The sequence below is a fragment of the Blastomyces dermatitidis genome (assembly GCF_000003525.1).
Source record: "Blastomyces dermatitidis ER-3 genomic scaffold supercont1.4, whole genome shotgun sequence".
NCBI classification, from domain to species: Eukaryota; Fungi; Ascomycota; class Eurotiomycetes; order Onygenales; family Ajellomycetaceae; genus Blastomyces; species Blastomyces dermatitidis.
The window spans coordinates 6,260,874-6,276,346 of record NW_025544777.1 but is presented as its reverse complement, the minus strand read 5'-3'; the positions used below and the strand labels follow the sequence as shown (position 1 = coordinate 6,276,346).

The 15,473-nt window shown below is 31.0% G+C and overlaps 2 protein-coding genes across 2 annotated transcripts; one reads left to right on the top strand and one right to left on the bottom strand.

The window, feature by feature from the left end:
* Window positions 1-498: 498 nt before the first annotated feature.
* Window positions 499-1,045, bottom strand: BDCG_16994 (uncharacterized protein; the record flags this gene model as incomplete). Its single annotated transcript, XM_045426166.1, has 2 exons — window positions 499-535; window positions 687-1,045. Coding segments are annotated over 2 exons (395 nt in total), but the record flags the coding sequence as incomplete, so codon positions are not given.
* A 13,646-nt stretch (window positions 1,046-14,691) lies between these two features.
* Window positions 14,692-15,238, top strand: BDCG_16993 (uncharacterized protein; the record flags this gene model as incomplete). The annotated part of the gene is made up of 2 exons (XM_045426165.1): window positions 14,692-15,050; window positions 15,202-15,238. Coding segments are annotated over 2 exons (395 nt in total), but the record flags the coding sequence as incomplete, so codon positions are not given.
* Window positions 15,239-15,473: the final 235 nt, after the last annotated feature.

The following is a 15,473-nucleotide window of genomic DNA, read 5'->3' as shown; positions in this document are numbered from 1 at the left end:
ATCATTGTTAATATATGAAAATTGTAAAAGTAGGGATAACAATTACTGAATGAACACTCACTGGTCTTAGAATTGTATGTGTAATTACAACATGTACAAGGCTTCTCAGAAAGAGAGAGAGAGACACATAGAAATACAGAAAGCAGAATGCAGTGTGTGAACAGCTCATTCTCATAACAATATCTCAGATAAGATGTATGAGCCTCACACTCACAGATGTAAAAGAGTATGACATCTGCATTTCTGTTCTCAAAAATATGAATATTCTTCACCTGCATCACAAAGTCAGATGATAAATGTCAGAGAATAGACTGATACAGATTAATCATTTCAAAGATATTTATCAGAGCAGGTGTATCTGCAATATTGAATTTAACAGTCATGAAAAGTTTCTTGATATCTGTGAATATCATGACTTCATACACAGTAAAACTCATAACAATTTTCTCTAAGAACAGGAAAATCAGTGTCAGAAAGAAAAGATGAAAAGAAAAAGACTTATGATTTTAACACTGTTAAGAAGAAGAACAATTCTCTGATATAAATGAATGATTTTCTCATCATAAATATTTAAAATAAATATAATAATCAGTGTCTGTGACTGAGCTTTAGATAGTCATGTCATACACAGTCTTTGTACAATAAATTATTCTAGAAGTCAGTAAGAAAGACAGAAGTGTACATACTGATAAACATAGTTCATTAAGTCTACACAATATCTCCTGAAAATGAGGAGAGCTGGTAATGAAAGCAGAGATGACAAAATCAGAAGTAACAGAAGTGAGAGTCACAGGAACAGAGATAGCAGAAGCAGGAGAACCAGACATAGAGACAAGTATAGAAGATTGAGAAGTAGCAGAGAAAGAGACAGAGAGAGAAGCAGTAGAGAAAGAAGCAGCAGAAGAGATAAGAAGAGATATGAGAGACTCAGTTATACATAACACAGACAATTTCTTCATTATCACATTCTTCAAGTTCTCAATCAATGATTTAACATCAGGTTCACTATCATCAGCAGATGCAGATCTGTCAATGTGTGAAGATTCTACATGAATAAAAACAAACATATCAGCATCTGTGTTCATATAAAATCGTGTCAGAAAACATGATCAGAAACCCGTGGAAGGAAACAGTCAGAGATGTATGAGAAGATAAAAAAGGTATGTCATTCATGATAATACATTCTGGTGATTGTTAGAAGATAAACAAGTTCTGATCATGTTTCACAATGTGTTACACTTACTGCTAATGAACTGCTCAGTATAAGCACTACAATGACACTTGTTGTGAGAATAGAGAGTCATTGCCAGAAACACATATAATATGATAGAGAGACAGATGAAAAGAGTTGAACAGAAGAAGAAATAGAAATCTTGAATAAGATGATAACATTCAATGATGATGATGATGAAGATGATAATTGAAGAATGAGAAAAGTTAGTGAATGAGTGATGTAATATAGTGAAAGTTTCTTTGTGAGAGTGTACACAGAACACTAGTCAAATCAGAAATAGATTACATGATTATGAAACACTAGTGATGAGCTAATCTGTATGAAGCTAGAGTATATGACATAGTTATATGAGCATGACTGAATCTGGTGAGAGAGAATGTGATTTGAAAGAATGTATAATCATTGAATAATAACACAGCTGCTTCTGAACTGCTAGCATACAAATGTAAAGAGAGCCATAGCGGTCACTAATTAAGTTAGTGTACAATATTACAATATATAAGAAGCCGGCGTATGTCTGTAATTGTACGCTGGCTTAAGCAATCTTTAAATTACACTCTCAGTGTGACAAAAGCCTCTTCACACACAGTATTTCAGATAATTGATTAAAACTTCTTCTTTCACAGATTTATATCTATTTCTCTTAAGAGATCTGAGAGTGATGCAGATATTCATATAAAATCCTTGATAAATCTACAGTAATATGAGATTAATTCAAGAAACTGTTATACTTAATATATGTTTCTCAGCTACAGTCAGTTCACTATGACATTCAATTTCTTCAGAATGAGATATATACAGTCATCACTCACTACATGTTCTATGAACTCTAACTCTTTCATTTCAAACACATACTTTGTTGATTTAATATAGAGCTTATACTCTGTCAGAGTTGTAAACACTTTATCAAGATACTTCAGATATTCATTGTATGAGTTTGAAAGGACTAGAATATCATTGAGATATACAAGATATAAGATTTCATTCTATTTATGAAGAATTATATTCATTATTATTTGAAAGATAATGAGTGCATTTATCAGACTGAATAATATTATCAGGAATTCAAACTTCTCTCATTATATACTAAATACAGTTCACAGAACTGACAGTTCATCTATACAGATCTGTCAGTATTCTGGAAGAAGATCAATCTTTGATAGATATCAGATGTTTTCAATCATATTTAACTGTTACTGAATCTATGACAGTGAATATTCATTCTTGATTATAAGCTTGTTAAGTGCTTGATAATTGATACACATTCATCACTCTTCATTTGTCTTTTTCATCAATAGAACTGCAAAGTCTCACATACTTGATAAGAATTGTATGAGACTATATTCTAGAAGGTCTGTGATCTGATGCTTCTGTTCTTTGAGATGTGTTTATAACAGAGAATCCATATTCTGATTGACTGGTTTCATGTCTCTCATATCAATCTCATGTATAAATCCTCATTTCAGCAGCAATTCTGATGAAAGATCTGTTTAGAAGATCTTCTCATACTTTTTTAGAAGCTTCTTTATATACTTATTCTTCTACATATTCTTTATCTTAGTTTTCTTCACTTCTAAGTTCTGTATGATATACAGAATGCTTTCAGATGAGATCTTGTGAATCATTCTCTTTACTTATTGATATATAACTATATTTAATTCTTCTATATCAGAGATGTGAAATGTTCTTCTCATACCAGTTGATAGAATCATATGAACTGTTTTCTTCTTATCAGTTTACTGTATATAATATGTATGTTATTGAATCTACAGATTGAATCTTTGAAATTAATTGAGTTCAAGAATAAGATTGTATTTCACATTCTGCAGCTCTCATACTTAAATATAGTAAGATTATTCTCTGAAGTGTAAGAGAACTCTTACTCTTACAGATGATATCAAATATTAATTATTAGATAATCTTATATATCAGAAATTCTTCACTCAGTGAACCTCTTTCAGTTTTTGAATTATATAATTATTAATATATTATGTAGAAGCTTCTGTGTCTGCTAATACTTTTACAGTCATCTCTCAATTCTTACTCAAGTGTCTCTTATACATTAATATTTCAGGTCTCAAGATATTGAGATGAGTATCTGCTTCATTCTCACTTACATCTCATTCAGAAGCCTGCTTTCTCTTGATATTTACAGAATTCAGAGAGTTATCTAACACAGATATCTCTTTCACTTTGAAGACTTTTTATAGAATATCAGTAAGTGTCTCTGAGCTCACTGATTCTGCTAGTTTTTTAACTCTCTTACTTCTCTTGACTGTGCATGCTGTGTATAATTCTTTATATCATGATTCTGACATTCATAGTTGAAGCACACTCAATACTCATAATATCAACATTTTCACTTAGAGAATCTCTTTTTCAGAGAATTCAGCACTTTAGTGATGACATTCAGATCTAGATTCATTGCATTCAGATATGTGACTTATGTTATAGAAGTCTGATTACTCATTCTTCATTGACATATACTTGATTACAGTATTTTCTGTTGCAGTTGACTCACTTGTTTCTGTATAATAAGAATATCATATACTTTCTTCACTATGTCTGACTATGAGATTAAGTATTTTCATTTCACTCTCAACTCAGATGTAAGATTATGAATGAAGATCTGTAAACAGAAAGATATTGAAAGCTCTTCATTCAATGTGAGATAGTATAAGCTGAAGAGTGTGAAGTATAATATAAGATTACTCACTTATCTACACTCAGTGAACTATTTATAATACTTATCTTATATATTCACTTTCTCAAAGTTGTGTAAGATTCATTTGAAAAACTTATTTCATATTTATAAGAATGAGTATTATTTCAGATCTGTAAGATTTATCTTTTCATCAGTTACTTATAATAACTTCACTTTTCTACATAGAAATATAACAGATCTTAAGACTTGTTAAAATTCCATTAACTGTCTATCTGTAAGTCTATATTTAATCTGATAATATAATTACATCTGACTTAGTCAGCTGATTGCAGCATTATTTGTTCAGTTACTATTAAAACTTAATGACTCTGACAGATATCTTAGCTTGATATATCTCATGTTCAGATTCTCATTCTGTGTAGCAGTCTCAGATAATATATACACTTCTGAAGAGATTGTGAATAATTATAGTAAGATCTTCAGATTTGATATAGTTATCTATCTGTGTAAACATTCAATCTCTCACTGCAGGTCTAAGATCTGATTTTCTCTATTCTTATTGATAATAGTAATTGCATCAGTGAAGCTCTTCATAGTGAATGCTTAATTCACAGTGAATGTCAATTGTTATTTAACTTCTGTCTCAGTCTGTCACTGCATACACAAGGTCTTGATTTTATTTAGAATTCTCATACATATATAGAGCTTTGATTCTGATTCAGTGATCTTAGCTACTTTTCTTACTACTTTAAGTAAACTCTCTGAGAGATTCTGCATATGTTTCAGTTCAGATAGCAGAGAATAGTGTTTATATTAACTAGAAAAGATATTCATTTCTGTGATTTCTTATTGATTATACAATGTCTATCATTATATTACTATATTATTATATAATTTCTGTTATTATTACACAACTTCAGTGATAATCATCTCTCTTTTTATTCTTCTTTTAGATAGAGAGTAGACTTCTTTGAATCTGGTTCATCACTCTCATTCTCTTTCTCATATCTTATTTATTTGTATACAATACATGATATTCATCTGAGTATGAAGTTTTCTCTTAATAAGTGAAGCAGTATTAATCAAATGTTCTTTCACTCACTGCTCTTCATACACTATCTTTTGAGATGTTTTTAGAATCACACTGATATGATAACTATAAATCACTTCATAGATGAAATTATCATGCTCTGAAGAAGTCTGTACTTCTCACTGATTTTTAGACATGCTATCAGATGTGATTCAAAGGTTGCTTGAGTCAGTGTATGATTACAGGTGTACGCCAGCTTCTTATATATATTATCTAAATTAATTAGTGGCTGCTAGAGCCCCTTTACATTTGTAAGCATGTTGAGAGGCATGTTCAGAAGCGGCCGCGTTATTATCCGGCGGTTGTACATTCTTCCGAATCACAAAAGAGAAAATAGTTTGAAAGAGGTATGAATATTCTCTGATAGTCAAGCTGCTTTAAAAGGACTTAGAAATAGTCAGATTTATCATGATCAAATGAATCTTGAACTGATCTTAAACTTCATTTTAAAAATTCAAAAGAGAAGAATATCAAAGCTGATAATTCATCTGCACTAAGTTCCTACTTATATGAATATTCATGGCAATGAATTGACTGATTCAGCTGTAAAAAAAGGTTCAGAATTAAGCAGATCTATTCAAAAAATTATGTTCTGGCCTTTTATAAAGAGAAAAATAAAAGAATCTTGTTTAGACAAGTGAAATAAAAGCTGGTAGAAACAAAAGAAGAGTATATATTATTCAAGATTTGAAACAAAACCCAAGTGAAAATCTTGTTCAATTAAATGTGAAAAGAAAATATTCTCATCTATAATACAGCTGAAATTAGAACATGGCTATTTCAAATCTTATATATAAAGATTTGATGATAGATTTGATTTAATAGAATACTCATTCTGCAATGCAAATGAGAATTCTGAGTATATTGTAATACACTGTGCATTATACAATAGTCTCAGAGTCAGATTGAAAGAGAAGTATAATCTAAATTAATTAAATATGAGATTCTTATTCTCAACTGAGACAGGAATTAAATACTTAATAGACTTTCTATCAGAAACTCAAGCAGCTATAAGAAAATGACTGAATTCAGAAACATCTGAATATGAAGAGAAGAAAATTAATCAGATATAGTCTGTTAAAACAGCTATATACTATCTTTTGATAATTTGTTTCATTACAGTCTCTCTTTATTTTACTTTACTTTTTCCTTTCTATTCTTTTCTATCTATCTATTTAATGTGTCTATCTTTAAGACTGTGTTCTCTTTTCTTTTGTCATGATATTGTCAAATAGTTTCAAAGTATCAGAAGATGTTAAAATACTGTAATTTGTAAACAGTTTTTGTATTCTGAGCTGGAATTTTCTGATTTTGCATATCTGAAATTTGTGATTCAAAGGTTGCTTAAGCCAGCGTACGATTACAGGCGTACGCCGGCTTCTTATATATTAAATCTCGTATGCTAAATTAATTAGTGGCCGCTAGGCCCCTCTTTACATTTGTATGCTAGTAGTTCATTATTATTATTATTATTCTTCAATTATAGATGTATGCAGTCAGAGACTATGACATCTACCTGAGAACTTTAGTTCTCAGGGTTTTTTCTATGTCTGTAAAGTTAACTATTGTACATTCATCAATTTCAGATATACAAAATCAGAAAATTCCAGCTCAGAATACAAAAACTGTTTACAAATTGCAGTGTTTTAACATCTTTTGATACTTTGAAACCATTTGACAATATCATGACAAAAGAAAAGAGAGAAAGAACACAGTCTCAAAGATAGACACATTAAATAGATAGATAGAAAGAAATTGAAAGGAAAAGATACAGAAAAAGATAAAGTAAAGAGAGACTATAACAAAACAAATTATTAAAAGAGAGTGTATAGCTGTTTTAACAGACTATATCTGATTGATTTCCTTCTCTTCATATTCAGATAATTCTGAATTTAGCCATTTTCTTGTAGCTGCTTGAGTTTCTGATAGAAAGTCTATTAAGTATTTAATTCCTGTCTCAGTTGAGAATAAGAATCTTATATTTAATTGATTTAGATCATACTTCTCTTTCAATCTGACTCTGAGACTATTGTATAATGCACAGTGCATTATAATATGCTCAGGGTTCTCATTTGTATTGCAGAATGAGCATTCTATTGAGTCAAATCTATCATCAAATCTTTGTATATAAGATTTGAAATAGCCATGTCCTAGTTTCAGCTGTATTATAGATGAGAATATTTTCTTTTTACATTTAATTGAACAAGATTTCCACTTGGGTTTTGTTTCAAATCTTGAATAATGTATACTCTTCTTTTATTTCTGCCAGCTTTCATTTCACTTGTCTAAACAAGATTCTTTTATTCTTCTCTTTATAAAAGATCAGGACATAATTTTTTAAATAGATCTGCTTAATTCTGCACCCTTTTTTGCAGCTGAATCAGCCAATTCATTGCCATGAATATTCATATGAGCAGGAACCCAGTGCAGATGAATTCTCAGCTTTGATGTTCTTCTCTTTTGAATTTTTAAAACAGAGTTTAAGATCAGTTCAAGATTCATTTGATCATTATGAATCTGACTATTTCTAAGTCTTTTTAAAGCAGCTTGACTATCAGAGAATATATATGTCTCTTTCAAATAATTTCCTCTTTTATGAGATTTTATTTCAATAAGTTTGAAAGCTTTCACTATTACAAATAGTTCAGCATCAAAGACTTCACATTCAGAGCCTAGATTCCAGAAATCTGAGATAAAATTAATATTATCTTCAGTATAAGCAATGCCTGCGCCTAATCTATTCAAGTTCTCATTTTTTGAGTCATCTGAATAAATCAGAATAGAGTCTTTTATATTGATTGTAGAAATTCTCTTCAAATGCTGTTCATATTCTTTCTCTTTTGATAGTTCACTTATTTGTAAGTCTATAAGAGATTCAAGCTTTTTTCTTCAGAGAGATAACTTCTCATGATCAACTTTTTCAACATTTAAAGAAGAAAATTGATTTTTAATCAGAGAGCATAGTCTGTACAGTTGAGAAGACATTTTCTTTGAAGAATTATTTTCATTTCAATCAAGAAATCTATTTCAATCCAGTTCATTTCCAGAGTTAATTGATAGAAATGAAGAAGAGACTCTTTCTCTGATTATATGATTTGAGCTCATCTTTACAACTCTCAGAGCATAGTTCATACAGGCCTTTTCAAATCTAATAGCAGGAGAAGGAATTGAAGCTTCAATTTTCATTACTTTAATAGAAGATGATTTGAATGCTTTCAGAATTCTTCTCAAGGCTCTGTTTTGCAGACTTTGAAAGAGTTCAGTGAAATTCCCTTGATTATTTCATCAAACTTGAACTCTATAATGAGCTACTGATGTAATACAGGCTATATATAACTGTCTCATAGCCTGGAAGAATAGACCCCTCTCTGTATTTGATAGTCTGATTATGTTGTTCAATAGTCTTTCTGCCTTGACAGTTCTTTGTTGAATGTGATATTTAAAATTCAACTTAGAGTTTAATCATACTCCTAATCATTTGACATTTACACTGGGTTTAATCTCTCTATTTAAAAGAGTTAGAGATAGTTCTTTCTCATTGAATCTAGAAAAGAAATGAATTAACTCAGTTTTATTCATATCAAATTGAATTTGATTGATATCTGCTCTAACAAAGATTTCCTTTGCAGCTTCTTCAATTACTTTCAAATTCTCTTTGATAGTTTTTGAGCTGTAGACTAGACCAATATCATTCACATAACTTGGAGATTGCACTATTCTTATATTTCTATTCTTGAATAGATATGCAGTGTATATTGCAAATAAAATGAGTGAGATTGAAGACCTCTGTGATACTCCTATTTTTATCTCAGTCTTGTCTTATTTCATTCCATCAAAGAAGAGTTGTATAATTCTTTTAGACATAAAACAGTTAACTCATTTTATTAGAGAAAGTGGCAGTTTTAATATCTTCAATGTCTGAATTAACTTTGACTTTGAAACATGATTAAATGCTTCTTTTATATCAATAAAAACTGCAGTTGAGACCAGATTCTCATGCTTTGCTCTTTGAATATCATGAATAACTGAGAGAACAGTATTAATTGCAGAACACTGTTTTCTATCTCTCATTTGTTCACTGAATAAAAGAGAATCATCTATAGAGCTTATAAAAGATAGTCAAGTAGCTATTATCTTTTCTAAAACCTTTCCTAGACAGTTCAATAGAGATATTACTCTATATAACTTAGGAATTGAAGTTTTTCTATTAGGTTTTGCAAGAATCACTCCAGTGGCTTCTCTTCAGCATTCAGAATGATATTCATTTTTCAAGAGATTGAAAAAGAGCTTAAAATATTCATTCATTATGTAGGAATATGTATTTTAAATAATCAAGTGATTAATTGAATCAGGACCTGCAGCAGTTTTAACAGAACTTGAGAAGATAGCTGACTCTAATTCATCTTGTGTAAGATCAGGCCATTCTCAGTCATTTTCATCAATGTAGTTGAGAAGTGATATATTCTCTTTCTCTGAATCTGAATCTGAATCTGGTGAGTTCTGAAAGAGAATTCTCATGAAAGCTTGACATTTTTTCTCAAAAGAGTTTGCTGTATATGATTCATTCTGAAACTCATATTCTAGAGCTGGAAGTTTTGCTACACTTCTTGTTTTAGTATAGTTAAAAGCTTTAAAAACTTCCTTCTCTTGTGCTTCTTCAAGAAATTTATTCCAGCACTCTGTTTTAGCTCTTTTAATATCTGAAAAATACTCATTTCTGACAGCTTTGAACTCTTCATCAGATATTACATCATTCTTTCAATCTCTTCTAGCAGTAGCTAATTCTTTTCTTTTAGATGAGATATTCTCATTTCATCAAGATTTTGAATACTCAGAAGATTTTCTTTTTGAAATATTATCTCTAACACTTGTTAGAATAATAGATGTAATAAGCTTCACTCTATTCTCAAGCATTTCATTTGAGATATCTTGACCAGAATTCCAATATAGCTTATTCTGTCTTTCAGATTTTAACAGTTTTATGCTTTCTTCAACTGCTTTTCAATCAGCTTTTTCAAAGTTATACTGATTAGAGAGAAGAGGATTTTCACTCATTTGTTTTTCACTCAGTTCAATATCAAATTGAATAATCTCATGATCTGATTCTGATGTCTCATTTGAATCAATAAATCAGTTTACAAGTCTTCTTTTCATTAGATTTTGTGACATGAAGATTAGATCTATAATAGACTTCTGTTTCATGCCTTTTCTAAAGAATGTTTGTTGATCAGACTTATTAACCAAATCTATTAAATGCTCAAAGGTTCATTCAATCAGATTATCAGCTCTCACTGCTCTCTTGCATTCTGAATTTTATCAGGGATGATGTGCATTCAAATCTCCTGCAATTATAGAGTTTCTTGATAGAGTTATGTTCAGAAATCCTCTATCAATTGTCCAGATATTGTTATTTTCCTTCAATGACTTTTCATTATAGATATTTATGAGCTGTATAGTATTAAACTCATTTTCTTTATCTATAATATCACCCATCAGAATATCAGGGTCAGACATGATATCAAATCTTAGATTAAATTGATATCTTGATCTCTTTCTTTCATAGATCACTACTCTTGACTTTATCTCAGACTTTTGAGGTAAAAAGCAGTAGTAGCTTGAATGAGAAATGACATATTTTTGCTCAGCATCAAAATTCAGCTCCTGAAGCAGTACAAAATCAACTTTTTATTCAAATGCAATTTGAAGACAAGAATAAATGCAATTTGAGTTTCTATTCACATTATTTTGAATAAATGTGATTTTTAAAGAGTTTTTAAACTTTTTTTGTTGTTTTTGTTGTATATTCATACTAAAAGAGAGTAGAGAAGAATCTAATCACTATCATCAGATAGTAGATTATAACTGTTCTGAAAAGTAGGAATCTCAACTGCTTACATTATATCTAGTTTATCATCAGAGTCATTTCTCAATTCTCTAATCTTAACAGAAGTTTGAGAATTCAAATTCTGTTTACATTTTGCTGAAGAATTGAAGTTTGAAGACTTAGATAATTGAGAGTTTCTTCTTTTTAAGCTTGCAGTTGTGAGTTTACTGGCTTGACTCTTCTCTTCAGTTCTAGATTGACTTTGAGCTTCATCTTTTCTCCAGTTCTTTTGAGTTCTAGAAGCAAACATACATTCTTTTAAGCTAGATGCATGTTTTTCTTTGCAATTAGAGCACTTAAGCAGAGTATATTGACAAATTTCACCTCTTTTTGAGCATGTTTCACATTTATGCTCACTAGTTTTATGATCTCTGGTACAGAATGCACATTTTGAGTCTCTAAAACATGAGATTGCAAAGTATTCATATCTTTGACAGTTTGAACACTGTGTTTGAGCTTTGAGATTCATTCTCAAGTCTTTGTATTCATGAACTCTCATTTTCAAACCTGCTACTCTTACTTCAGAGATCTTTGACTGTTCAAGTGTTTTTATATATATTAGAACAGAGGCATTTCTCCTACTTTGTCTGAACTTAATTGAATTTAGTCATACAGACTTCTTTCTCAGTTGAATGAAGTTGTATTCTTTCAATTCATTTTTAAGAAGTAGCATTTCTTCTTCACAGTCAAAAATTTCAACTGAAATATCATGAAGAATGAATTTGTCTTACTTTTCATCTCTTTCAGATAGAATTGTTATATTTAGCAAAGATTCTACTGCTGACTTTCAGAGATTCTCATTCTGAATAAGGAATTCAGCACTGAATTCAGGCATTGTAGTCAGAATGATGAAGTTTTCAAAGAATGATAGCTCAATTGAAGCTATAACTGATTTTTGAACTTCAATATCAGTCATCAACTGAGAAAAGAACTGCTGATTAATTTCATTTCTGATTCTGAAAATGAGATTTGAGTTTAGCTTGTTTCTTTGCAGAATGTTCTGATTTGAGACTTTGAGAATAAGTCTTCTATTTCTGAAGATTTGAAAGTTTTTCTCTTTTTGCATTTTCTTTTTCACTTTTCTATGAATAGAGGCATGAGCAGTATTCTTCTCAGTTTTCTCAGGATTTTGAGCAGGTTTTGAGACAGCAGGTTTAGAGATAGCAGATTCAGCTGCTTGAGTATATGTTTTCTTCTAATTCAAAGAAGAAGAAGAAGTAGAAAGAAAGAAAGAAGAAGAGCAAGATAAAGAGTCAGTGATTGTACTAGGAATTTTCAAGATTTTTTGAACTGTGTTTGAGATTCCAAGTTTGAACTTGATCATCTTCTGTAGTTGTCTAGCCTGAGTATGAAGAATTAACAGAACTTCTTCATTCATCTCACTCAGACACTGCTTTCCAAGAATCTTGCTTACTTTTTCAAGTTTCTGTATTTCAAGAACTTGTTGTTTCTCTATTTCTTCTTTCTTTCTTCTCTTCAGAATTTCAATCTCAGAAATAGCATTTGAGAAAGCATCTTTTTCCACATCAACTGAGTGTATTTTTGAACTCATTGTTTTCACTCAATGAAAAGTTGATCAGACTGTTTCAATTGAGATATTTCTAAGTCTGTTTTCAATTGAAAAGTTGGTCAGACTGTTTCAAAAGAAGAATAAAAGACTTTTGTGTATAAAACACCTGATTTTTTTCACACTAGTTCAGTAACTAGATTAGATTTTTGAAGAGAATCTAATAAACTAAAATTGATTTTTAAGATAAATCAATAAAATCTTTACAATCTCTTTCTTGAGATACAGTGAGGAAAAGTATGATATCAATTGATAATAAATCAGATGATATGACAGTTTTTAAGAGAAAAACTGACAAAAAATAAATCAATTTTTTGTAGAGAAATTGATTAAAACTATTCAATTTTATTCTAAATCATTCAATTCTTCTCACACAACAAGTGTGCAACTCAAATCAGTTAATAAAGAGTGTAAAAAAGAATTAAGTATTAATGAAAGCTCTTCAGCCACTGAAAAAGTAATTCTTACTTAAAAGAATATGAAATTATGACAGAAAACAACTCTGTTTTTAATTCTTTGTAAGAATATTGTATAAAATCCAGAGAAAAACACCTTACTTTTTCAAGAGAAGTAAAAAACTATTTCTAAGATCTTTTTTTTTGCATTAACTGCTGCAGAAGAATGAGATAGAAACTGCTAAGATATGCACTACTGTATACCTTCTATCAAGACTTTCTCTCTTCAGAGTCTTGATATTATAGAGAATATAAGTCTGTTTCTATATGATAATATAAATATTGTCAGTGAGATGTAGAGGAACTGGTTATTTATATCTCAAAATAGAAGACTTTGTCAATGATTATATCAATATAGAGTTAATTCTCAAATTCAATAGAAATCTAGTGTTGCTGTTCTCAATTCCTTGCAGAATCTATTGAATATTGAGATATTAAAACTAGATTTAATATATCTCACTGTGCAGGGATCAAAGGCTCAGTCAGATCTTGAAGTATACTGATTTTATAGTTGTTGATGTGCTGTTGACTCATTGTTCACTGATTATGTATTGAATGCTGTTGCTGAGGTATCTTTTTGTATTGTTCTGCTGGGGATGAGCCAGATTGAGAGGGGTAGTACAGGGGTGAGACTTGGTGTTAAAGTCTAGATACACTGGTGGTGGACTGTGGAGATTGCACTTCAGAAGAGTCTGTTGATTATGTGCTTGATATTATCGCTGAGGTATCTTTTTGTATTTTTCTGCCGGGGATGGGCCAGATTGGGAAGGGCGATACGAGGGTGAGACTTGGCGTTGGTGTTTTGAAACATCAAAGATGGACAGGGTTTTCGCGGAGGTCGCTCCTCGGATATCTCCACAACTACAGGTCGGGGATCTTCCAAAATCGAGAAGATTGATGCATATGGCTAGGTCACTTCACCTTACAATTTGTATGGCACTCTGGCCCGGGGTTGTGGTGTGGTAGGGGAGAACGGGGGATAATCCCACACAGAAGCTTCGAACAACGTCCGGTTCACATTTGGCTGGATAACTCCACCACCACACGGGGTATGCGGTCGGCGATGGGGTCAAAATGCTCGTATGATCGAGGGCTTTTCGATGGATCTATCGGCGGGTTCTTATTCGAAAAATCGAGCGAGTTCGTGGTGGAGCGGTTGTTGAGTCTGTATACTAGTAGTTCAGAAGCAGCTGTGTTATTATTCAACAGTCATACATTCTTTTAAATCACATTCTCTCTCACCAGATTCAGTCACACTCACATGACTATGTTGTACATCCTAGCTTCATGCAGATTAGCTCATCACTAGTGTTTCACAATTATATGATCTATTTCTAATTCAGCTAGCATTCTGTATACACTCTCATAAAAAAACTTTCACTATATTATATCACTCATTCACTAACTTTTCTCATTCTTCAATCATCATCTTCATCATCATTATCATTGAATGTCATCATCATCTCAGATTTCTACTTCTTCTTCTGTTCAACTCTTTCTATCTATTCATCTATCACATTATACACATTTCTGATAATGACTCTCTGTTCTTACAACAAGCATCATCATAGTGCTCATACTGAGCAGTTCATCAGCAGTAAGTGTAACACATTGTGAAATATGATCAGAACTTGTTTATCTTCTAACAATTATCAGAATAACATATTATTATGAATGACATATCTTCTTTATCTTCTTATATACTCTCAATCATTTTCTTCAGCAGGTTTCTGATCATGTTTTCTGGCACAATTTTGCATGAATGCAGATGCTGATGTTTGTTTTTATTCATATAGAATCTTCATATATTGACAGATTCATATTTATCAATGATAGTAAACTCAATATTGAATCATTGATCAAGAATCTGAAGAATATGATAATGAAGAAATTGTTCATATCATGTGTGACTGAGTCTTCTATGTCTTCTCTTATCTCTTCTGCTGCTTCTTTCTCTGCTGCTTCTTTCTCTGTCTCTTTCTCTGTCACTTCTCAATCTTCTACACTTGTCTCTGTGTCTGGTTCTCCCACTCCTGCTACCCCTGTTCCCGCAATCCCTACTCTCACTACTTCTTGTTTTACCATCTCTGTCTTTGTTACTAGCTCTTCTCATTTCAAGAAGATGTTGCATAGACTCAGTGAATCACATTTTTCAGTGCATATACTTCTGCTCTTCTTACTAATCTCTAGAACAATTTATTATATAAAGACAGTGTACAATATGACTATCTAAAGTTCAGTCATAAACATCAATTATTACATTCATTTTAAATATTTGTGATGAGACAATCATTCATTCATTTCAGAGAATTATTCTTCTCTTCAACAGTGTCAAGATCATAAGTCTTTTTCTTTTTCATCTTTTCTTTCTAACACTGATTTTTCTGTTCTTAGAGGAAATCATTATGAGTTTTACTGTGTATGAAGTCATGATATTCACAGATATCAAGAAACTTTTTACAACTGTAAAGTTCAATATTATGAGAACATCTGCTCTGATAAATTTCTTCAGAATGATAGATCTGTATCAGTCTATTCTCTGACATCTGTTGTCTGACTTCATGATGCAGGTAAAAGA